The sequence below is a fragment of the Xyrauchen texanus genome, chromosome 9 (genome assembly GCF_025860055.1).
Source record: "Xyrauchen texanus isolate HMW12.3.18 chromosome 9, RBS_HiC_50CHRs, whole genome shotgun sequence".
NCBI lineage: Eukaryota > Metazoa > Chordata > Actinopteri > Cypriniformes > Catostomidae > Xyrauchen > Xyrauchen texanus.
Genome location: NC_068284.1, coordinates 11,751,191 through 11,775,735, shown reverse-complemented (window position 1 = coordinate 11,775,735; position 24,545 = coordinate 11,751,191). Strand labels below are relative to the sequence as shown.

Sequence of the window (24,545 nt, the reverse complement as noted above, 5' to 3'; positions counted from 1 at the left end):
GAATAAAACAAATAAAATCATACCCTTAAAGGCTTTTCATGGCAATGAGTGAAATGAAACACATAGGGGTCAAGGGATGCATTTCAGAACAAATATGAAGAATATAAATATACTGTGTAGTACCAAGATGTAAATCAAATCTAAGAGGTGCTTGTCAGGGTGTTACTACAGTATATGTGTTCAGAGTGGTTTTCAGTGCAACCAGATTCACAACACATGATTTACACTTATTCAAAGCATTAAAGTATTGCTAATATTTTTTCCTACACTTGAAAATTGATTTAAACCTTATGTGCACATGCAATTTATTTTTACCCTTGCAATTTAATTTACGCTTTCACAAATCTTATTCTGCGAATGCAAAAAAAAAAATGCATCACGCTTGTAACTTCATTTAAGCTTTTAAGAATCTTACTCTGTGCGTGCAAATAATTTAGCTACTATTTTACCTTCATAAGCGTCTGCTAAATGACTAAATGTAAATCTGTAGCACTAGGCAAATGGTCTTTTTCAACACTAGATATGTGGACAATTCAATTCAGCCACACTGCAATTGCAGTAGCACTAACATCTCTTCATCAGCTCATTGTCCTTTTTTGGGTTATAAACCCCAGGCTATATATGTACACCTGAAGAAGTGTGAAGGAGTTCTGTGTGTCCAGTACCTCTGGGTTGGGGTGGGCATCTACACTCAAGTCTTAGGCTGGTTTTATCTGTTGTGAGACGCTGTCCAGATAGGTGGTCCGTCAGCTCTCTCACAGTGGGCTTCACAATATCTGTCCCAGTCAGTTTGAAGCCCTGAGTGCTCACTTCAATCTGAAAGGTCTTGAAGGTTTTGGTGGTTGTGCCATAATTATCACACTAGAATCACAAGGGACAATTTATGCTGATTCAGATAATACTTTTTTGCACCTAAATTTCAGAATCTTAACTACAGGTGTATCCCTAAACAAAATGTAATTATTTGAGAGCTAGAGCAGAGGCAAGATTTTGAGGTGAATAATAGCCGAGTTTGCACTACTGAGCCAAATGAGTGCATGCTAGTGAGTGCCAGGGCCAGCTGCATTCCCACTGTCACTTCCGGTGCTTCATCGAGCCTCCTCTCGGCTTTCTCTAGGCCAACGGTCAATTGCCTTTATCACGCCTATTACCCTTGGGTCGAACAAGGCCAACATTTGAGGCGAGCGCAATGTCAAAAGCAGAGTTTCACCGAACTTGACAGGATAAGTATCCAGCACACAAGTTCAGGAAAATAAATACTTAAAAAATGCTGGCACAGTACAAATCTTAAAACAAACAATAGACAAAGCAGTGCCCAAAGAAATGTCTTTTCATGGTTCGGTGAACTTTCATAGACAGTGTACTGGTATATCATCCATATGTCATCTGTTAGTGGAGAGACCACTCGGACACTATGGCAGTTACAGTCAGTGAGTTGTTACCGCTAATTTGTCTTGCTAGCTAGCTAATGTTTACTTTCGATATCAACTCGCACTGTATTAAGGGCGGGTTTTAGGACAACTCTGCAAGGCTATATGCCCGATGGTGGGAACGCAGATCAATTTTGGCCTTGCGTCTCGAGGTCCGAGGCTATTGGCCCCAGCTGGCCAGTTGATAGCCCTGGCTCACATTGGCCGTATTGTGGAAAAGAGGCTAATGACTTAAATGTCGGTCTGTTCCTCACAAAAAGCTATCCACCTTATTTTTCAGCAAAACTAGGGTGCCGCCATTATCAACCTTGAATGTGGATTACTTCCAGTGATCCACATTATAAGCCACTTCCAGCTATTTTATCTATACAAAAATACTACATTATGCTGCTTTATATTACAAGCTGTCAATAAATATCTCAATGGTTTGAGAGCAGATATTTTTACAGTTTTTCGTATTTTGCAATAATTGTATCCTTTTATACACCGTTGCACAGGGAGAATTAATGAAATTAGGCACTGATACGCCTCCACAAACTTTACATAACAAGCAGAGAGATGAAAGATGCTGGGAAAATGCTGCTTCAACTTTCTTTGCACCAAAACTGCATCTTGTTTCATCTTGGCAACCTAATAAATGCCTTTTACTCTCCGTTCTTGTCAGAGAGTAGTGGTGTATAGTAAACAGACACACAGATCACGCATTCACCAAGGCTTATGAAACATCGCCTTTGGAAATAAATAAAGGCCTCATCGGAGGTTATGCAGGTACATATGAACGAAGGTTTACATGGAGACAAGAAAAAATGCATCTTCACAATCTCAGTTAAGAAAGAAGCCGATTTTATTAACGTCACTTCAATACAAAAACACACCGCAACAAGTGAATGACTAATTTATTCTTTTACTTTAAATGCTGACATTAGAAAAGTATCTGACATTGGCACATAAATCTGCTGTACATACTGTGGTTGCGTGATAGTTTACCGTATAAGCCCATATCACTAATACCTTTCTGGTATTATAATCTTCTAGTTATTTACACTGTGGTCAATGCCAGCAAAACACTGTCACATTCGCCAGAAATGCAGCCGCTGCTTACTTCTGTGTTGCAAAATAAGGTGGATAATATCCTTCAGAGGACTTGGACTTACAGTACACATAACATTGACTACTTTTTTAGTACTGTATTGTGCTTTTTTATAAAAAAAAAAATGTACCTGACATTGTGCGTTGCCATTCATTTTCATTGTACGGAAAAGAGTAGCTTGAAAATTACTAACTTTTTGAACTTCTGCTTTTGTGTTCCACAGAAGAAAGTCATGAGGGTAAACAAAAGTATTGAGGTGTATTTGTACCTCTTTGCAGATGACTGTCATTAGAATATGATCAAAATTGTGACTGCTCCAACGCAGCAGGTACATGCCCTCTTCATAGCCTTCCTGTTTGAGCTTCTGGATGGCATATTCAGTGCTGAGGAGACAACAGAACATCAACTTTCTAATAATGTTGTTCTCTGTCATTTTATCACTGTACATTATTGGAATATGACAGATAAAGATGTTGATAAAACACGCTGAGCAATTTATCCAGCACTATTAATCATAATGCTACATGAATTAGGAGTTAGTTCACTCAATAATGAAAATTCTGTCATCATTTACTCACCACATGGTCATTCTAAACAGTTATGACTTGATGGTGTAAAAATTTGTATCATTAACCCTTGTGCATTTTAAAACTTTTTGCACAAAGATGCGTCACACTAATTTTGATGTCAATAACACTAAATAACTAAGTTCAGGCATTAAACTCTGAATGGCACAAGCTGATATGTGTAGTTGTAGTCTGTTAGCCAATCAGCTTGCTCACAAGTGATATATCAAGCCAATAGGCTCACATGGTGTAAGCTGAAAGGTCCTTTGAGGTGTAATCACGTAGAAAATCAACTTGCGAAATCTTTGCAAGTAAGCTGGTCTCACTACAGCATGAAACCCTCCCCAGCTCTACTGGTCTAAATCTGCTACATGGAGATTGTTTTTATGTCCAGTTGAGCAGCAGCATATCCACGTGCTTAACTCAGTATGTCTGTGCATGTTCTTGCAGTAGCAAGTCTCTGTACTTGCTCTGCAGCAGCAGCGTAGCAGATTTAGTCTGTCAAGATCAATACCCTATTAGTATGTCAAACCCACATTAACAGGCTAAATCTTTCAGAGAGTTGTAATGACTGAAATGCAATAAGCTCTTGCGAATCTCGTAACCCAACGCAATGCTTTTTTTCAAAGCAAATTTTGAATATGCGAATATGCAAAAGAAATTTGAGGGCTACAGCGGAGGGAAAATTATCAGTGACTATGTTTACATGCATGTAAGAAAACGGTTTATTCCAGGGTTTTTGCAGTAAGAGGCATTCTGAAACGTCATGTAAACAAGAAAGCAGATTTCCTTACGCCTTACTTGGGGGAATCCCAGAGTTTTACATAAGAGGGAAACCTCACTATTGCAGCGCAATTCCGCTGCAGGTCGTGATAGAAAGTTACGAAAACAAACACAGCAACCCCTTTGAAATACCTGGAAATAAAGTGATGCAACGGGGAATAAAATATCTAAGTCCTCCTCCACTTACATGTTTATTATTTACACAAGTGTCATGCACTAACTTGATTGGACCATGACAGCCCTCCCGTAGATTAATTTCTACTGAGACAGGAGCCACGTCTCGGCACAGGAAATGATGTGCATCTACGGTGAGCCTGAAGTATCCATCTACAAGACTGGCAAAGGACAGAGCCTCCTCATGGGTAGATAAGTGCAGTTCCTATAGACGATCAAGATAACCAAACAGCATTTAGAAAGCTATAATTTACAAAAGATAAACCAAAATTTATAGTTGACAGATTAAAGTTAGCCTGACCATCTTTTTGTTGTCCTGTTTGTAGACTGTGACCAAAGAAGATTTGATGACAATGTGTGTTATCTCATGAAAGTCTGAAAAGATTGTCCATTGCTCCTCTTCTGATGTTTGACTCAGTTTCTTACTGTCTTTTTTACTTTTCTTTGAATTGCGCCTCTTCTGTTTGTTCCACAGATCTGAACAGGTCTTTGAAACAAATATATGACATTAGAAACTGTCATCCATCAAACGATTCATGTTTGTGTTCTGCATCAGTAGCTCTCATCTGGTGGTACATTTTGGTACTATGAGTCCTGAAGCAAAACCAGTTGAGCTGAAGCTATCTTACCTTGGTGGAGACTTTTCGCCAGTGAATACCAGAGGTTCCAGACACAAGGATCTCAAGGTGAACACCAGCACCACGGCTTGAGTCTGTAAGGATTTCCTCATTCTCATGTATGATGAGGGAGGAGGGCTCAAACACCTCCTGGCCAAAGTGCTGAGTCAGAGTCTCTAGACTAGATACATATTTGACCTTCAGGTCATGTGTACTGATGTTACTGCCCTGCACCGTGTTCCTGTTAAACTCCTCAAGGAACACTTTGAAGACATTGGAGATACGTAGACGTGTGAGAATGTTCCTCTGGCGTATGGACTGGTACAGGACACTTGGAATGTAATTTTTGTATCTAACGAGGTGAGGAGTAATATAGAAAGTTACAGAAAGAAGCATGGTAACATGAAATTTGAAATTACATTAGCCATTGTACTCAATCTAAGGTGACAAGAAAATGTATGTGAACCCTTTGGAATTAACTGCATTTATGTATAAATTTGTCTTAAAATCTGGTTTGATATTTTTTAAGTTGCAATAATGAACAAACACAATCTTTTTTAACTAATAACACACAAATTATTGTATTGTTCTTGTACATATTGAATACATCATTATCAAATAAATAAAAAATAAGCATTTGATACAATGTACTTGTGTATGTAGGTGTTGTTACATTGTACTTTAAAGTGCCTGCATGTAATTACATCTTCTGTAACACTGTTAAACCTACCCCTCTGTACACTAACTTCAGTACGAGCTAATGGAAATTTAGCAAGAGTTTTCCAGACAACACACATGTACACATAAATTAGATTGTATCTAATATTCAATATTTAAATGTGAGTACATAGTTGAAAACTCCTAATATAAAGATCAATTCATTACTATATGACCCCATAGTTTACATCAATGTGTAAGATGTCAATGGTTAGACAGATTAAAGTCTTATAAATGAATTGATTTCATTAAATTGAATGAACATGTATTTTTTTTAGATGCCCTTACTCATATGTATTGCCTAGATCACAGATGGAAAGATGTTTTTCAACCGCATGATGGAAGATGGCCATCACAGCCATTCCCAAACACTCATTCTCTTTCTGCTGCATGCCACTCTCATCGTGAGCATTGCACAGCGGTGCCAGACCGCTCTGAAAGTCATGCTGACTCTGTGGAACACATAAACATGTAAAAATTAGAATAGCCTACTTTGTCTGACATTAAGGATGATCATTCTATTTATAAGGAATATATTAAAATAGGGTTTTTTTGGTGTCTCTTTATTTTTAAAGTGTTGAAATTTCACTATTTTGTAAATGTTCTAAGACCCTTTCGCTTCCCCTCTATTATGTATCAAATCTAAGTTGTACTGTGTGCTTAAAGTATTTAAAGAAAAAAATCCTTTTCAATTAACTTGGTATTTATTTGGACAGTTGGTACTTTTATGACAATGATCACCTTAGAGCACCCTCAATTGCAGAACAGGGCAAACTGCTGCCCACGGATCAATGTATCATGAACCTTTTTTATTAGATCTTTAATTAATCTAGCTTTGGGACCCATTGCACATCCATAAGCTTTTAATATGCTCAGGGTTGCCAGATAATAGATGCAACACCCAAAGCAGAGATTTATACTTACACAAAAAGAAAATATTTCTCAAAGAAAAGTGTGATGCTGTCACTCCGTGTCCATTCATGAGGCTGCATGTGCTGTTTAGTGCCAAGTCTGCGAGCAAACCTTTTCAGTGATGAACTTTAGTAAAACCCCAATAGATCTTTGAATCATTCGGACGCGGAGGGGACATGCGAGCAAATCCAAGTGAGAGATCCAACATGTTTGTTCTTTGTGTTATTTTTAAAATGCTGAAGTCACTCACACCTGTTTGTGAATGTTACTCTGGCAGTAATCATTTATCAGTGTCATGCTGCCTGTTGAATACTAAATTACCATTGCATTGAATTATGGTAAAATAAACTATTAATAATTATACTAAGTCTTAATTCAGTTTTACTAACGCGTGATAGAAATGTAGCAGCAAAATTTCAAGCAATCGCAGAATGGTCCCGGTAAAGTTGTAAAATTATTTTAGGGTTTGTTGACATTACATCGTCATGGCAACCAAGCTGTAAAATTGGATATAACTTTATGTGTAAAAACATTTTTTTTTGGTAATCAATATTATGTCACAAATGCTGTTGATTGAGCTTAACTTGTATTGAAAAATGAATATTCCTTTAAGGTGGATTGTGGCACTGTACCTGTGCGTAGAGGTACGCTAGTGACTCTATATCCAGTATAGCCATGCCTGAAGGATCTGTCTTTTTGAGAGTATGTCTCCACACTGGAGGAGACGTCTTACTGTTCACATGCCAGTTTGTGAAATAGAACCTGCCCCACAAATATCATTAAAATATTAATATTCAAATGCTACTGGTACAGTTCTTTAACATCCTTGTTAATTGTATACACACGTCACACCACTTTACAAAAAAAGAAAAAATGTAATGCCTTATGCAAATTATGTTCATGTTAGTTCATAGTGCATTAACTATTGTTAACAAATACTATCTGGAAAAGCACAAAATAAGAGTTGAAATACCTCATGCGATAATACAGCTTCAGTCTCGTCGTCTCATTGATATTAAAGGAGTAATTGGGCGGATACCAGATCTTGCTAAATTCATCATAGAGGGCGAACAAACTGCTACACAGAGGAGATATACCTGTAATGATTGTAATGATAACATAAAATTGAGTTTGCCTTCTTTTCCAGTGCTGTGATAATCATGTAATCTCCAACATTTATATTGTGTTATTGCCGATAAACGTACCCAATTTCTTGGCAGCTTCAACACATAGTTCCTCTGCTGTGAAAGTGCCACTGAGGTGAGTGATCTGATGTGTGTCTGGCAGGTAAAAATGTATCTCGAGCCCTTGCAATATCACTGATGCCATGAGTGGCTTCTTCTTCCTTAGCACTTTATTTATGAAGTGCCGGCTAAAATCCATCCCAACACTTTCCTAAGGATTACATAACAGTTTAGTGTTTAAGTGTGGAGCTGTGTGAGGGGAAAGAGTATCTTTTTAGAGCAGTATTGTAGGAATAGTTAACCCATAAATGAAAAATCTGTCATCATCCCACTCAATCCATAAAAATCCAGTGGTTTAATCCATGTCTTCTGAAGCGGTTTTGGACCAAATATAACGGACCAAATTGTAACTCCTTTTTCACTATAAATCTTGCCATTTGCATTCTCCTTGGCAAAGTGCTAGTAATTGTAATCAAGCTTGAAATCATGATAGTGCCTAGAGACTACTAGTGTCAAAATGTATAGTGAAAATTCTGTTATATTTAGGTCTGTTTTCACCCAAAATCGACTGGATCGCTTCCGAACACATGGATTAAATCACTTGGGTTGGATGTTCTTTTTGGAGCTTCAAAGTTTCCCCATTCACTTGTATTGTATGATGAGAGAATTCATTTTTTGGGTGAACTATTCCATTCAACACAGACAATACTAAAATGTATATATAATTGTATTACACATGGCTGTGCTTTAGTTCTCCAATACATAAAAGAAATAAATGTTATCTTCCAAACAACTCTGGGGTAAATCTCAATGTGGGACCACCAGTATTTAACATCACTCAACGATAACCCTTTGCAATGCATGAAAACATCATATTACTCAAACCTAATGTATCTTTAGGATTACTACACATGTATTCCCAGAAATGAAACCCAGAATCTACTGTAACTCAAGTAGTGCTCCTGTAGATCCAGTATGGTGGTTTAAAATGACAATTTCACTATTTGACCCTTGTGCGTCAATTTAAAAAAGTTACTCAGAAGTCCTTAGAGGACAAAAATATCTGCGTCAAAAACTGCCATAATAATATTAATATTCTATTCCACTTTCAATTAGTTTATTTTCTTTAAAAAACTAAATCAGTCCTGATCATAAGTACCAAATATTCATTCATTTTCAGTACGTTAAATGCCAGTTTGTTTATATAATGCACCTGTTGTTTTTTGTTTATGGAATAAACAAAACTAAAAAATGTATTATTTTTCCATATACGAAATGCTAAGGGGGACTTTTTTGGGGGTGGGGTGTTAACACAGTCTGGGATATGTCAATTATTAGGAAGAAATTTGTTTTTGATGCATTATTATTTTTTTTCCGTGTCAGATAAAAAAAAAATCCACTTTCACTGACTTTTTTTAACAGCTTTTTTTACCAATATCAGTTCTGATCATAGCTACCAAATATTAATTCATTTTCAGGATTTTAACCCTTTAAATGCAAGTTTGTTTACATAATGCCACTGTTGTTTTCACACACACACACACACACACACACACACACACACACACACTTCTCAATACACACATACATAACGCACTCTGACAACCATACCAATACACCCACACAATTTTATCTGCATCATTTATTCAATTGGCCTGCAGTGCTCTAAAATACAGCAAACAAAATAGGGAAAAGGCATGTATTTGCTCCATAGGCTGAACATGACAAAAATGGCGCTATCTGGTGGAAAATTTTAAAATGTTACATTTTGAAGCCAGGGCTCCGGAATGAAAGCATACTATAATAAAATTCATGATTTTATGCTTTAATGGCACTGGGATCAAATATTGCATTTTTAATGTTTCAATGTGGACATATTTGTCCTGAAAGTCATGAGTGTAACTATTGTGTACACAGTGTATTATAGAAGAAGTTATTGAGGCTGAAATATCAAAATTCCCTAGAAATGCACACCTTCAGACTATAACAAAATATCGTGAAATGCAACACCCGACTTGATAATATTAACACAGTTAGTATTTAAATATGTACAAATATAAATAACCTATTTAAAATGCATATTTAATCAACATCTACATTTACAACAGACTTTCCATGATCAAACGGAATAGTGTTTACAGAAACCTGATAACTTTTTACCCCACTGAAAGACAGAAAAGCATGTTTTTAAAAACATCTGGACAATACAGTCATTAAAGTAAACCGAAAGTTCTAAGGTGAGATCAAATCACGACTAACATACTTTTCTCCTAATACAGACATCCGTGTGCGCGTAATATTACAGAGACGTGTAACTGATTGTCCTACACATTATATTATATTAATCATTTAAATAAATAATGTCTCACCTTACTTTAGGCCTATCTGATCCACTTGTCGCCATCTACTTCCGAATAATCTGATGCGGAAATTCCAGTAAACTAAGTGACGCACACGCTCAATCTGATTCAACTCAACTCTTCTTTCTCATGGCGTCACCTTCAATTTGATTTAACCCCTGCTTCAATAGAATTGTTGTGATAGCTGTTGATGTTTTGGATCATATCGACCCCTTGTGGCAAAGTCTCTACTTCATTTCCCAGCGTAAGACTCTATTCTGTTAGCCTACGTAATATAGATAAAGAATGCGTTCTCAAATGTGCACCATTTGTATTCTCTCTCTCTCTCTCTCTCTCTCTCTCTCTCTCTCTCTCTCTCTCTCTCTCTCTCTCTCTCTCTCTCTCAATTCAATTCAAAGTGGCTTAATTGGCATGACTGTAAACAATAAAATATTGACAAAGCAGAGGTTGTGTATAAACAGATTACATGTTAATCTATAATTAAATGTAGTTGAACAATTTAACAAATATAACACATAATAAAAAAATAATAAAATCAGAACGGCTGAAGACCACAGTGTTTAAATAACTGAAGACCACTGACATATATACATACATACATATATCCTGAGGGTCACTGTGGTGAACATTAGGGTGACGCACTGGGGTAAAACACAAACATATTCACACACTGCCTCTCTGGCTGTGACACGTTAAAATGTATCTTGCAGCCAGTGTTGCTGTATGTCCCTCTCCAAGTATTGTTTTGATTTTTTCTTGTTCTGACAGGGTTGTAAAGTTGATTATGCTGTTTGTAAATGTACCCATATAAATGTCCCTTGTTTCTTTACATTTTGTGCAGTGAAGGAGAAAGTGCACCTCTGTCTCAACCTCACCTGTCGTACACTTTTTTCAGGGTTCAGTACTTAGGTTTGTAGCGCTTTACAATGTAGTGATTCTGTGGGAATTTCATGTTGTTTTTACAAAGTTTTGTAGTTTTATAGCTTTTTTATTGACTTAAAAAACTAATTTACCTGGAAGAAAACTGGCTTCCTTCTGCTCTGACAAAGTTCCCCAACTCTGAGGATTGTTTTTTCCTGCAGGATAATGCTCCAAACCAAACAGCCAGGTCAGTCAAGGTGTGGATGGAGGGCCACTGGATCAAGACCCTGTCATGACCAGCCCAATCACCAGACCTGAACTCCACTGAAAAAATCTGGAATGTGATCAAGAGGAAGATGGATGGCAGGGCTGGACTGGGAAGTGAAATCGGCCTTATCGCTAGGGCTTATCGCAGCCCATTCGGCCCGTTTTACGGCCGACCCACCGGCCCGCTCGGTTCTCCCGATGGCCAGTCCGCCCCTGATTGGCCCCAAAGTGCGTCAGCCCACCGGGAAATAGCCAATAGCAATGTAAAGACTGCTAGAGAGCATGCCAAGATGCATGAAAGCTGCGACTGAAAATCAGGGATTTCTGAACTTTTCCTAAGCTAAAACATTATTCGTTTTGTGTTGTTTAAAAATCTATCTATCTATCTATCTGTCTATCTGTCTATCATCTATCTATCTATCTATCTATCTATCTATCTATCTATCTATCTATCTGTCTGTCTATCTGTCTGTCTATCTATCTATCTATCTATCTATCTATCTATCTATCTATCTATCTGTCTGTCTGTCTATCTGTCTGTCTGTCTGTCTGTCTGTCTGTCTATCTATCTATCTATCTATCTATCTGTCTGTCTGTCTGTCTGTCTGTCTATCTATCTATCTACCTATCTGTCTGTCTGTCTGTCTGTCTATCATCTATCTATCTATCTATCTATCTATCTATCTATCTATCTATCTATCTATCTATCTATCTATCTATCTGTCTGTCTATCTATCTATCTGTCTGTCTGTCTGTCTATCTATCTATCTATCATCTATCTATCTGTCTGTCTGTCTATCTATCTATCTATCTGTCTGTCTGTCTCTCTATTTATCTGTCTATCTGTCTGTCTGTCTGTCTGTCTATCTATCTATCTATCTATCTGTCTATCTATCTATCTATCTGTCTGTCTGTCTGTCTGTCTGTCTATCTATCTATCTGTCTGTCTGTCTGTCTATCATCTATCTATCTATCTATCTATCTATCTATCTATCTGTCTGTCTATCTATCTATCTATCTGTCTGTCTGTCTATCTATCTATCTATCATCTATCTATCTGTCTGTCTGTCTGTCTATCTATCTATCTATCTGTCTGTCTCTCTATCTATCTGTCTGTCTGTCTATCTATCTATCTATCTATCTATCTATCTATCTGTCTATCTATCTTTATATCTGTCTGTCTATCTATCTGTCTGTCTGTCTGTCTGTCTCTCTCTCTCTCTCTCTCTCTCATCTATCTATCTATCTATCTATCTATCTATCTATCTATCTATCTATCTATCTATCTATCTATCTATCATTAGACAATATACTCCGTCTGTATTGAATAGAAACCATCTGGTCTTTGGTGTGACTGCTCCTTTAAGGCTGTATCAGGATTAGTTTGAGGAGGAAATAGGAAGTAAGTGCCATTAACGTTTAGAACAAAGATCTAAAAACAAAAGTCGTTTGTGAGTGATGGCAGGAATAAAAGGTAAAAAATAAAATGTATACGCAACTCTTGTTCTGATCAATTGAACTCGTAATAATATTTAAGCGAATCTACAAAGATGATTTTAAGCGTACTTTCCGTTCGGAACCAAAACTAATGTAAACTTAGCTGAGCGTTTATAACTACCGACATCTGCATTTTATTTGGCATCTAAGACAGTAGCAAAATACGCAGTTCGAATAATTTGCATGTGTCTTACGAGTGTCATGTTGTATGGTAAACAAAAAGTAAAATGCTAACTAGGGTGTACGTTTAAATTCTGTCACAATAGGCATCTCTGATCCAAATGAGTAATCAACCAATTGAGAATTATTATTATTATTTCTGTTTTTAAAAGAATGTTGTACAAGTATAATCACAGAAGTGATTTACTTGGCCTATTTATTTATCTACGTCATCTCTGCTGTTGCGTGCTATGGCCGCGTGAGGACAGCAAAGGAACAATTTTCCATGGTCATGGAAAACCTGGAAATATCAGGGAATTATTTTAAAACTGAATTCCAGTCCTGGAAAAGTCATGGGAATATCTGTAGTGAATGTCATTTTTTTTCTAGTTTACTAAAATGTGTGAGAACCTTGTGTTTCAAATCCTCGACTATTACTGTAATCAGTGACTGTTGTGTTTTAGCTCTTGTTGCGTTATCCTTCAGTGGAGCACTTGGACTGACTTTTCTCCTTCTGGGATGTGTACTGAAAGAGTTCGGGTAAGTCAGTTTTTTTTGTCACCAGAAGAACCATCAATATGAAGTACAGCACATCTGCAGTAGATAACACATGCACTTCTCTACTTACAGAGTGTACTGGCCTCTGTTTGTCCTCCTCTTCCATATCCTGTCCCCTATTCCAAATTTAATAGCCAGGAGGCATGCGGATGACACTGAATCGAGCAATGCCTGCAGGGAGCTGGCATACTTTCTAACCACTGGCATTGTGGTGTCAGCCTATGGGTTGCCAATTGTGCTTGCACGAAAAAGTGTGGTAAGGGAGACACTGTTGACTGTTCACTAACAAATCACCACATCTATGTGTTTCAAAAGAAAGATACGAGACATGAAACTATGTAGGAAATAGTTTGCCTGGGACAATGGTCATTTTACAAAAACATTTGACCACATTATGCTGTGACTGACCAATCAGAATCAAGTATAATACATGCACTACCATATTTTATATTATAGCTTCTTTTAGTTTAGTAAATAAATGTATGCATAGGCACAATTTATATTTGTGTGCAAAACTGATTTCAAGCATTTTAGCATAAGCCTTTATATCAAAAGTTTACGAGAAACATAAAATCAGTCAAGTGTGTCCAAACATCTGACTGAAAGTCAATACAGTGTGTATGCAGTACATTAAATGAACATGGTGGCTCAGCTGTTAAGGCTCTGGGTTACTGAACGAAAGGTCAGGGGTTCAAGCCCCAGCACTGCCAAGATACCACTCTTGGGCCCTATCTGCTCCAGGGGTGCATGTTTCATGGCTGACCCTGTGCTCTGACCCCAGCTTAATTGGGATATGCGAAAACAACTGCATTTCATTGGTTCTGTACCTGTACTCTGCACAATGACAATAAAGTTGAATCTTAATCTTAAAAAGGCCTTTCTAAATCAGCAATGCCCTTCCTTCATGTATTTCATGTACTTTTTTAAATATAAAAGCTATTATGTGTTATTAGCCCTTTATCTGCTATTTATATTTTTTTGATGATTCGGTTGTAAAGATGGACAAGCAGAGGGGACAGCAGAAATATGATTTTATTCACAGAGGTTCACATTTTCCAATATCTCTGTGGAGGCAGTGATTAAATTTCCCCCCTTTTGTTCAAAGTGCATTTAGAGATCACATGTTCACACAATAACTGAAATGGAGGTACTGGGAGAAAAGGCTTTCTAAAATAGAAAGTGGGGTTTAGTGAACATTACTGAATGCAATGTGTGACCATGAATTAACTTAATCCATCTTTTCTGTACAGATCATGTGGGGGGCTTGTGGTCTGGTTATGGCGGGTAATTGTGTAATTTTTCTGACCATTCTGGGTTTCTTCTTGATATTTGGAGGCGGAGATGACTTCAGCTGGGAACAGTGGTAAAGCCTGTCAGGAGGAAGAAAAATAAACTAATAAACTTTCAATTGTTTCACATGGCAATGCTGATTAGTTATGTTCAGAAGTGAAGTTCGGTGGTTTATGTGTTTCAGTTGATGAATCTCTGCCATGGCTGCTCTGTTTCTCTACTTTATCTGTCCTTTATTTCCTTCATATTTCATGTTGACACCTGCATGGCTCAGTATATACAGTGATTTGCTTAAAATTAAATAGTTTTGCTGTTTTGGACATTCTTTATGTAATATTTTAAAAACAGAAATGGTGTAAACATGGCAGTATATAAAGTGTTTTTTGTTTTTCGTCTCTTGTCTCTTTCAATGCCACTGTTATCAAAATGGACTGTGTCATTAAGCTTTAACCCTCTTAAACTATGTTTACACCAGATTTACCAAAGTGGACCTTTTCCTACTTTTCAATTCCTGAATTTTTGGTTTTCATCCTCATGTTTACTGTGGATCTTAAGAAGAAATTTTTTAAATATATGCTAAAAACAATCATCACCATAGAATTTTCTACGTATTAGTTACTATATTTGTATTATAGTTGCATATGATTCGTACTATTTCATGAACTACATTTTCTCAAAACTGTCATAATTCTGTATCAAAGCTTATGAAACACTAGACATTGTTGATTGTTATGATACTCCATGCAACTCAATATTCACTGTATTGTAAACGCAATGTTTCAGTTGTTTTAATGTTTTAATTTGTATTAATTTACAGTTTCACACTACTAATTATTGAAATGTCCATGTTAATTATAAGATTGTAATATTAATCCAATGTGTAAAATCATTCTTGTTTTGTTTTGTCAGATGTTAGCTTCACTAAAGTAAAATCAGTTGAACAGATATAAGGGATATGCTTTCATTTCTTTGGTGACCTTTGAGTCTATTGTCAGCACTTTCAAACATTATGAATTAAAACACTAGATTTTTTTTCTTTTTGCCGCTTGTCTTAATTTTGTTTCTATTAGGAGACCTTACTTACTATCCAGTAAATTCCACTGAAAGCTTAAATATTTAGCTACTGTACATTTATGATGGAAATTCACACTTTTAACCAACGGGACTTTTTGAGACTGATGGCTTTTGTTGATGTCAAGTGTAATTTAGGGATATGACAACCTATTTATAGAGTTTGAAGAGATATACAGCAATGAATGGTTAAGGGCTAAGATATACATAACATCACCAAGATGCATTAGAAATTGCAGCTATATAAGTTCTGTTTAAAAGAGCCATCTTCTCAGACTGCACCAGAACATGCGCAGGTGTCATAGCACAGTGACAGAGCTGGATTTAGATGAGCAAGCTTTTGTTGGCCACAACAACAGATGTATCACATCTGGCTGGAATCCCAAGAGATCAAAATTATTGATAACTTGATCTAACATCAAGTACAAGAAGGAAAATGTGAGGTTGTATGATGATAACAGACGGATCAGCAAGATGTATGTATGTCCTGTGTAGATTTAACTAAAAATGTAAAATTTAAGACCAAATGTTTTCTGAGATTTGTAAATTAAGAAATGATAAACTGGGTTGTTCTATCTGGAAGACTTGCAGACTTAAGTGAAATGTAAGATGACATTTATTTGATGAATGTAAAACAGAAAAGTAATGTCTCTCTTTGGCGTAGGTCCCGTCTGGCGGTCCGAAGAAGTTGTACTCGGAACATTCATATCCCGCCGGATATAGGGGCGTGGAGCCTATCCCCATGCAGGACGGGACTCAACTTGTGGTGGTGCAGGTTGCCGTGTTAGCACACTGAAACAGCAATGTGATAGATTGTGGGCAAACTTATAAAGCAATGGCTTACATGTGATTGGCTGGGAATTACGCAGGTAATGGTGCGATGATGTACAGCTGCTAGTCCTCCCGCTAGAACTACGCTGCGCTTGCATCGCCAGTAATGCGGTCTGTCAAGGTGGGAAATAAGTGTGTTTGCTCTTAGAATTTTTTCCACTTAAACTCAGACTTTCTTCGCCACCATGCTGCAAAAACTAAAGTATACTTTGGGCTTAAGGTTTAGGGTTGGGCTAGGAGTATATTAACGTAATTACTACTTAAATGAAAATTGGACGTGCTGTAACTTTCACATTAAAACCATTTTAAAGAACTAAGTAAAAGATCCCTGTTTTGATCTCAATGGACTACTTGCACTGAGCCTCATGACAAATATCTGCTTTGAAATAGTGCGGCCTGCTAGTTTACGGTTAAACATGTTTACATGCGCCGTAGTTGCCTAGTTCCCGAAACGGCACTTAAAAATTGTGTTCAGGAGGCCTGGGTAGCTCAGCGAGTATTGACGCTGACTATCACCCCTGGAGTCATGAGTTTGAATCCAGGTCGTGCTGAGTGACTCCAGCCAGGTCTCCTAAGCAACCAAATTGGCCCGGTTGCTAGGGAGAGTAGAGCCACATGGTGTTACCTCCATTTTTTTCTCTCAAAGGGGTTCATGATAAATTGTGCATGGATCGCGGAGAGAAGCATGAGACCCCACACACTGGGAGTCTCTGCGGTGTCATGCACAGCGAGCCATGTGATAAAATGTGCGAATTTCCTCCTATTGTCTCAGAAGCGGAGGCAACTGAGACTTGTCCTCTGCCACCCGAATTGAGGAGTGTAACCACGCCACCATGAGGACCTAGTAAGTAGTGTGAATTGGGCATTCCAAAATTGGGGAGAAAATTGGGATAAAAAAATGTGTTTGCACGAGGATTTTAAAGTACAGATCTATTCAAAGATAGGTGAAGAAATATTCTGAACATTACCGTGTACATCTTCTTCAAAATTCAGTGGAAGAACAGTTTTCAGAGCTTTAATTCAGCCTGAGCCGATCTGAGAAAGCAATGGCTGGTATATAATCCAATCCAAGTGCATTTCACAGTTGAAATGGAGTCACACGGAGGCCTGTAGAAGACATTTAACCAAAGATGAGCTTGAAACGCAAATGACTAAAGGTGGAATGTGGCAAAGGGTTTCGGCACCAATGGCGCTCTTTGAATTAAACATCTATGCGCTTCAGTCACTGCTATGTTCCACGTGTGCACGGATAATTACTGTATATCAATACATTTTGAAATGCAAATGCATAAGTAAGAGCTGCTAAATGTAATGAGTTATAATGTTTGAAATAGATTAAATAAGTGGTGTGGTTAAATATATTTTAGTGGAGTTATTTATTTATTTAATTAATTTGAGAATAACTGCTTCATTCACACAGGGTAAGATAACAGCTAATGTATTTATAAATAAAAGCATCTGGGGCATTCATCCAAAGTCAATGGTGGAATTTATTGTTGAATCTCAACTGGTATGAAATATCAGTCTTGTTAATGAGACGGCCAGACTTCTGCAGGTGATACATGTTTGATTTATTATTCAGGAGCTGAGTTTAGCTACATTTGGAAAGGAAAACATATATTTAGAGGCAAATTTCAGCAAATTATAAAATTGAGACATCACGTAAGCGTCAAAAATATGATTTGTATGATTTGTTGATTTAATGAACTGACAGCACTAAATTAAGAAATAATCTGCCTTCCAGTGAATAAATCTCTGCACTACATAGTACGCGGAAGCAGTTGTGCAAGTAGTCCATACTTTTGCGCATGTGCACAACTGTAGTTCCAGCTTCAGCCACTGGGGGCAGTTCAGACTTTCGGAAAGCATAACGACTCGGTTACTAACGTAACCTCGGTTCCCTGAGAGGAGGGAACGAGTATTGCGTAAGTAGCTTACGCTATGGGAAAACTCCGTTTCTCGAGAAATATTGAAGTCTTTATGTAAAACGCATTGCAGCTGCACAGCAGACAGCAATGAGCGAGGCAGCTCGGTCATTGGCTGTGCTGCGGCAACTTGCTCGAACCAATGAAGGGGCGACTCTGAACGCGCGACCAATGAGCGCGCTTCGCGCTCGCGCGCTCAGAGCCCGCCAAGATGGCCGTGGCTAAGGCTATATATTAGGCGCCCCGTCATGAGAGTTCTTTAGGTTCAATCGACTGAAGCGAACTGACCAAGCACAAGCATGGCAGCTTACGCAATACTCGTTCCCTCCTCTCAGGGAACCGAGGTTACGTTAATAACCGACTCGTTCCCTTTCGAGAGGTCTCTCCTATTGCGTAAGTAGCTTACGCTATGGGAACACCATGCAAAATGCCGTGCGTGCTGACTTCGCTCTATAAAGCCAGAGGCAGATGCCTGAGCCTTAAAGCAAAGTGATTATTCAACGAGCCGGCCAACAGCGAGCTATATAATGGGATAATACAGAGTGCCTTTGCCCCAAGGTGGCCCATGGTGGGGCGCTCATTGTAAAAACACAAGCACATATCTTATGTACTGATTTTTCTATTTACTGATATGCATAAAAGACCCTCTAAGTCAGTCAGAGACGGACCTTATAAGGGATGAGATAATGCTCAGCATATACATACTCCAGTCCATACTACAGTCAAGCTGATAGAATGTTGGAATGCAATGATGGGACCTGTAGGTTATAAAACCTGATAAATGTCGAAGACGAGGCCCAGCCTGCCGCCGCACAAATATCTTCAATGGGTATCCCACTCGACCAAGCCCACGAGGAGGCCATGCTCCTCGTAGAGTGAGCTCTGACGCCTAAGGGGCATTGAAGGCCCTTGGCTTCATAAGCCAGCGCTATAGCATCCACTATCCAGCGCGATATTCTTTGCTTTGAAACTGCGAGACCTTTAGTGCGGCCACCAAAGCATACGAATAATTGTTCCGTCTGCATCAGTTCTGGAAACCACGTATGGTTCTTCCAGAGTGGGGCTACCAGGAGCACTGCACATTTCACCTCCCTGATCCGACTGATGACCTGAGGTAGCATCGCGATCGGGGGAAAAGCATACAAGGCGGCTCGGCCAGACTTGGGCGAGCGCGTCCGTGCTCTTTGAGAAGAAAAGAGGGCAGTGCGCATTTTCCCTGGAGGCGAAGAGGTCGACCTCTGCCTCGCCAAAGGTTTGCCATAACCACTGAACCGTCAGGGGGTGGAGAGACCATTCTCCTGGGAGAACTTTGTCTCTGGACAGCATGTCCGCTCCCTGGTTCAGGACGCCTGGCACATGCGCTGCTCTCAGCGAGCGCAGGTTGTGCTGTGACCATAAGATGAGCTCCCTGGCCATAGAGTGCAGGGAGCTCGACCTGAGTCCACCCTGGCGATTTATATACGATACTACCGTCATGTTGTCCGTTCGGACCAGGACGTGTTCGTTTTTCAGGTACGGAAGCAGGGCTCTGAGAGCCAAGGTGACCGCTTTCATTTCCAGACAGTTTATATGTAGGCGCTTTTCCGGGTTTGACCAAAAGCCGGAGACAGGCCTGCCCTCGTAGAGGGCCCCCCATCTTATTTTGGAGGCATCTGTCGTGATCATTTTTCTCCGTGTGTTCACGACCAGACTCACGCTGGTTTGATACCAGTTGACGGCTTTCCAGGGCGTCAGGGCTTTTATACAGCCGTGATTCGCTCTGATTAAAAAGTGGCCCGAGCGCCACGCGTGAGTGGGGACACGGCTCTTGAGCCAGCGATGGAGAGGATGCATGTGCAACAATCCTAGCTGGAGTACAGCTGATGCCGAGGCCATGAGACCGAGCATCCTTTGAAATCGTTTGACGGGGGCACGCGCACCCGCTCTGAATGATGTTGCAAGGTGCCGAATAGTGAGCGCGCGCTCTGATGAGAGGCACGCCGTCATCTGCACTGAGTCTAGCACTATTCCCAGAAAAGAGATATTCTGGCTGAGGATAGCACGCTCTTTGCAAAATTGATTCTCAGACCCAGGCATTCTAGATGGCTGATCATCCAAGATCTGTGCGTCGTTAACTGACTCTCTGATTGTGCTAGGATTAGCCAATCGTCGAGGTAATTCAGTATTCGCACTCCCCGCTGTCTCAGGGGGGAAAGTGCTGCGTCCATACATTTCGTGAATGTACGGGGGGCCAATGATAGGCCGAATGGTAGTACTGTGTACTGGTATGACTGTCCCTCGAAAGCAAATCTCAGAAATGGCCTGTGATGAGGCGCTATCGGAATGTGAAAGTAAGCGTCTTTCAAATCCACTGATAGAAACCAATCCCCGGGGCGGACTATGGATATGTTTGGTCGTTAACATTCTGAACGAGCGAATCATTAAAGCTTTGTTCAGATGTCTGAGATCTAGGATGGGGCGGAGGCCACCGTCCTTTTTCGGGACGAGAAAATAGCGGCTGTAAAAACCCGCCTCGCTCATAGAGGGAGGAACAGTTTCTATAGCGCCCTTCTCTATCAGTTTGAGCACCTCGGTGTGTAGGACATGTGAAACATCTTTACTCACTTTCGTCTTGACCACCGCTGAAAAGCGGGGTGGTCTGCGAGCGAATTGAAGCGAGTAACCGTGTTTTATTATGTTCAAAACCCATTTCGGCATGACGGGGATTTTTTCCCAGGCTTTTGCTCGCACAGATATGGGCTGAATGCTGGCTGGGGGCGTGTCGCAGTGACGTATGGGCCCCGCCGGCGAATCGCCTTGTGCTAACACTGAGCTTACAGCTCTCGGAGGCGCGGGCGCGCGCTGAGCAGCTTTGTTGAGTGCCGAGTGCAGGGGTGCGTGTGAGATTACAGGCACGCGCGCTATCTCCGTAATGCTCGCAGCATGAGCTGGAGAAATGTTTGAAACTGTATAGACAGTGTTTACGGGTGGGGGCGCATACATTGTAATAGGCACGCGCGCCACTTTCATAAAGCTTCCCGCTCTTAGCGGGGAGTTTCTTGGCTCGTGCGTCGCATCTGTGATGCTCGCGGCATGAGCCAGAGAACTGTTTGAAACTGTATGGGCAGCGCTTATGGGTGGGGGTGCATATACTGTAGTAGGCACGCGCGCCACTTTCATAAAGCGAGTTCTGTGACTGGCCCATTGACTGCTGTACAGACATTTCCAGCCGCCTGTAAGGGGACTGGGTAATGTTTTACACGTTTTGGAGAGAGTGGTCCGGCTTTTGCGAGACACGCACTCTCTCTTTTTCTTCCTATGGCTAGGAAGACTTACGAGGCTCCGGGTTCAGCACGATCTTGGCCGAGGTCCCCGTCGCTCAGGCGGCTGCTTTCGGTTAGCGGAACGCGAGCGGCGTCGAGTGTCCGTTTCAGGTTTGACGAGCTGGAGCGCTTGGGCAGGAAGTGACGCATAGCCTGCGAATCCTTCCGAGCTTCAGTGAAGCGTTCAGCGAACTCTCTTACTGCCGGTCCGAACAGGCCGCTTGGAGCGATAGGCACGTCGAGGAATGGCGCCTTATCCGCGTCCTTCATTTCTGTTAGCGTCAACCACAGATGGCGCTCAAGGACAGTCAGGTTAGCCATGGCCCGGCCGATGGATTGGGCGGTGGCCTTTGTGGCTCGCAGGGCTACATCAGTGGCGCTGCGCAGGTCCTTGAAAGCCTCAGGTTCAGGTCCAGACTCGTCCATGGTGCGGAGAAGTTTGGCCTGATAGACTTGCAGAACAGCCATGGAATGAAGCGCTGACGCAGCTTGGCCGGCGGCAGCGTATGCGCGACCGGCGAGAGCTGAGGTAGATCGGCAGGGCTTCGAGGGATGAGAAGCTTTGGCTTTCCATCCAGCGGTGGAGGATGGGCACAGATGGTTGGCCACAGCCTCCTCGAGGGGCGGGGTTCCCTCGTAGCCTCTTTCTCTCGCGCCGTCCACCGAGGAGAGCGAGGAAGAGAAAGAAGGCTTCAGGCGAGCAGAGTGCAGGGCTTTCCACAACTTTGTGAGTTCGTCGTGGACTTCGGGGAAGAAAGGGGAGGGTCTCTGTCGAGGGGCCTGCCGGCGCCCCTGCAGGAACCACTCATCCAGCCGGCTGCGGGCGGGTTCTTCCGGAGAAGACCATTCGAGCCCGAGGTCTTCCACGGCTTTAGACAGGATGCGGATGATCTCTGAGTCCATGCTGGTGCCCGTGCTCATGTCCGCTAATGTCGAAGGCGCGGGGTCGAAGGCTGAGCCCGGCCAGTCGTCGGATGCAGCGTCAAAGGTCGAAGGCACTCTTTCACTAAAAGACAAAAGCGTCGCAGAGGCGAACACTTGCAAAGTAGCTTTCAGTAAAAGGATATCAAAGGTGATGCGCACCGGATGGCGTAGCAGAAGGCTTTGAAGGCGGCTGAAGGCGCCGGCGTCCTCGTAGCAGTCCTGCTGTAGGCTTGTCGACGGCGGGCGAATAGACTCCAATAATCCAGAGGATCCAGCGAAGAGAAGGTCTTTGCTGAAGGAGATTAAATCTAAAGAACTCTCATGACGGGCGCATAATATAAAGCCTTAGCCACGCCCATCTTGGCGGGTTCATTGGTCGCGCGTTCAGTGTCGCCCCGTCATTGGTTCGAGCAAGTTGCCGCAGCACAGCCAATGACCGAGCTGCCTCGCTCATTGCTGTCTGCTGTGCAGCTGCAATGCGTTTTACATAAAGACTTCAATATTTCTCGAGAAACGGAGTTTTCCCATAGCGTAAGCTACTTACGCAATAGGAGAGACCTCTCGAAAGGGAACTGTAGACTGAATTTGGCAGATAAAAACATTGGACCTTCTGTCACCGATAGGCCTTTTTCTCCCGAACCTAAATTATTATTACAATCTCAATAGGTAATTGGTCTCACTCTTAATAAATAGTATTCATTCAATGATGTTTCTAGAATTATTTGGTTTATATTTGGGCCATGTATTGTATAAAAAAAAAACAGTACTAAATGGGGATTATTCCATTTTCATGTTTGAAGTTAAGCTTGATTGTTGATTTCTTATTTATTTTTTGTAGAAGAGCCCTCTTCAAGTGCTTTATTAATATATTACCAAAAGACATTTGGTATTACAAATGTGAATTCTATTACTAATATTGCTTTATTGGTACTTCCAATACTGATGGTTATTCAAACTTGGCACTTTAGTGCCTGCATAACATTTTAAGTGTTGCGTTTAGTTTATGTTATGATTTGGCCTACAGTTATCCTTCGTAACTCGCTGAAGTAATCAAACAGTTAACTGAAATTACTTGTGTAAAAAAAGTGTGTGTGAGTGAATGTGAATGAAGAGGGTAAGTGTTAACGCAAGTAATGTTCTCATTATGTTAATTAATGGTTTGATAAAAGCACCAATGCTTTAGTGTCGAAATGCTGTACTTGATTAAACAGGATTAGGTTGCCACTATCTTATAAAGAGTTACTATCGTCAATGTTTTATGGATCAGCTGTGTTTTCTACACAATTCCTTTCTTTTTCTCTTTAACATCAAGATGAAACAGCAATCACAACCCATTTCACTTCCATAATTTGACATATTTGTGTGAAACTGTGCATTGGTATCTTCTTGATGAGTCCAATAGGCTTATTTATCATCTATTTGATCTATAATTTACTGTATAAAGATCTGGGACCTTTATGCATTTCTATACAGTGTCTGATGGAATTGTAATGCATTCAAAGGACTTATTTCTTATTTTACTCAACATTTTTCAATATTTAGTGGGGCTTTATTGTGCAAATGTTTCTATCCGACCTATTTATTGCATTTATTGGTGATTTAACTCTCATTTTTTTCTTGTTCTTCTGTATTTATTAAGTGACATTGAGTTTTAGAATGGGAAGCGGAAAATGTCTGTATTTAAACCAGTCGACATTAGAGGGGGGAGAAACAAGATGGATGGATTGTGTTTGGAGCATGTTAGAACAAGGTCTTTGGTTTGGTGCTGCTTGAGTGCAGTGGACTCTGGCCTCCATTGTTTAGGGAGGGGAGACGTTACTGCTTTTAGAACCCACAGTTCTAGTTTTTAGACTGTTTTTAAAATTGCATTGGTTTTCATTTGCTCTTAAAACACTATTTATTTGCACATTTTGCACTTCTACAGAATATATTTTTGGAATGCCATTACTTCTTATCAGTGTAGAATGCCTTGGTCCCTTTCATTTCCAACTAAATAAAAAATGCCGCTACTTGGAATAAGGTCTACA

General features: G+C 40.3%; 2 protein-coding genes across 3 annotated transcripts in view; one reads left to right on the top strand and one right to left on the bottom strand.

Moving 5' to 3' along the window:
• Positions 1-9,989, bottom strand: part of LOC127648981 (tyrosine-protein kinase JAK1-like) — a 28,957-nt gene extending 18,968 nt beyond the window's left edge. The window contains exons 1-10 of one of the 2 annotated variants that reach the window (XM_052133846.1): positions 9,843-9,989; positions 7,495-7,684; positions 7,263-7,386; positions 6,922-7,051; positions 5,666-5,829; positions 4,673-5,012; positions 4,345-4,530; positions 4,091-4,248; positions 2,789-2,903; positions 666-861 (exon numbers count right to left, since the gene is read on the bottom strand). In XM_052133846.1, coding sequence (XP_051989806.1) covers positions 666-861; positions 2,789-2,903; positions 4,091-4,248; positions 4,345-4,530; positions 4,673-5,012; positions 5,666-5,829; positions 6,922-7,051; positions 7,263-7,386; positions 7,495-7,672 — 1,591 coding nt within the window. In that variant the 5' untranslated portion in view covers positions 7,673-7,684; positions 9,843-9,989. The remainder of the gene's footprint in view (positions 1-665; positions 862-2,788; positions 2,904-4,090; positions 4,249-4,344; positions 4,531-4,672; positions 5,013-5,665; positions 5,830-6,921; positions 7,052-7,262; positions 7,387-7,494; positions 7,685-9,842) is intronic. The other variant, XM_052133845.1, reaches the window with a different exon arrangement.
• A 2,327-nt stretch (positions 9,990-12,316) lies between these two features.
• LOC127649171 (leptin receptor gene-related protein-like) lies at positions 12,317-15,508 on the top strand. Its single transcript, XM_052134144.1, has 4 exons — positions 12,317-12,435; positions 13,082-13,157; positions 13,248-13,431; positions 14,426-15,508. The coding sequence occupies exons 1-4, from the start codon at positions 12,420-12,422 to the stop codon at positions 14,540-14,542; spliced, it is 393 nt and encodes a 130-aa protein (XP_051990104.1). The 5' UTR covers positions 12,317-12,419; the 3' UTR covers positions 14,543-15,508.
• Positions 15,509-24,545: the final 9,037 nt, after the last annotated feature.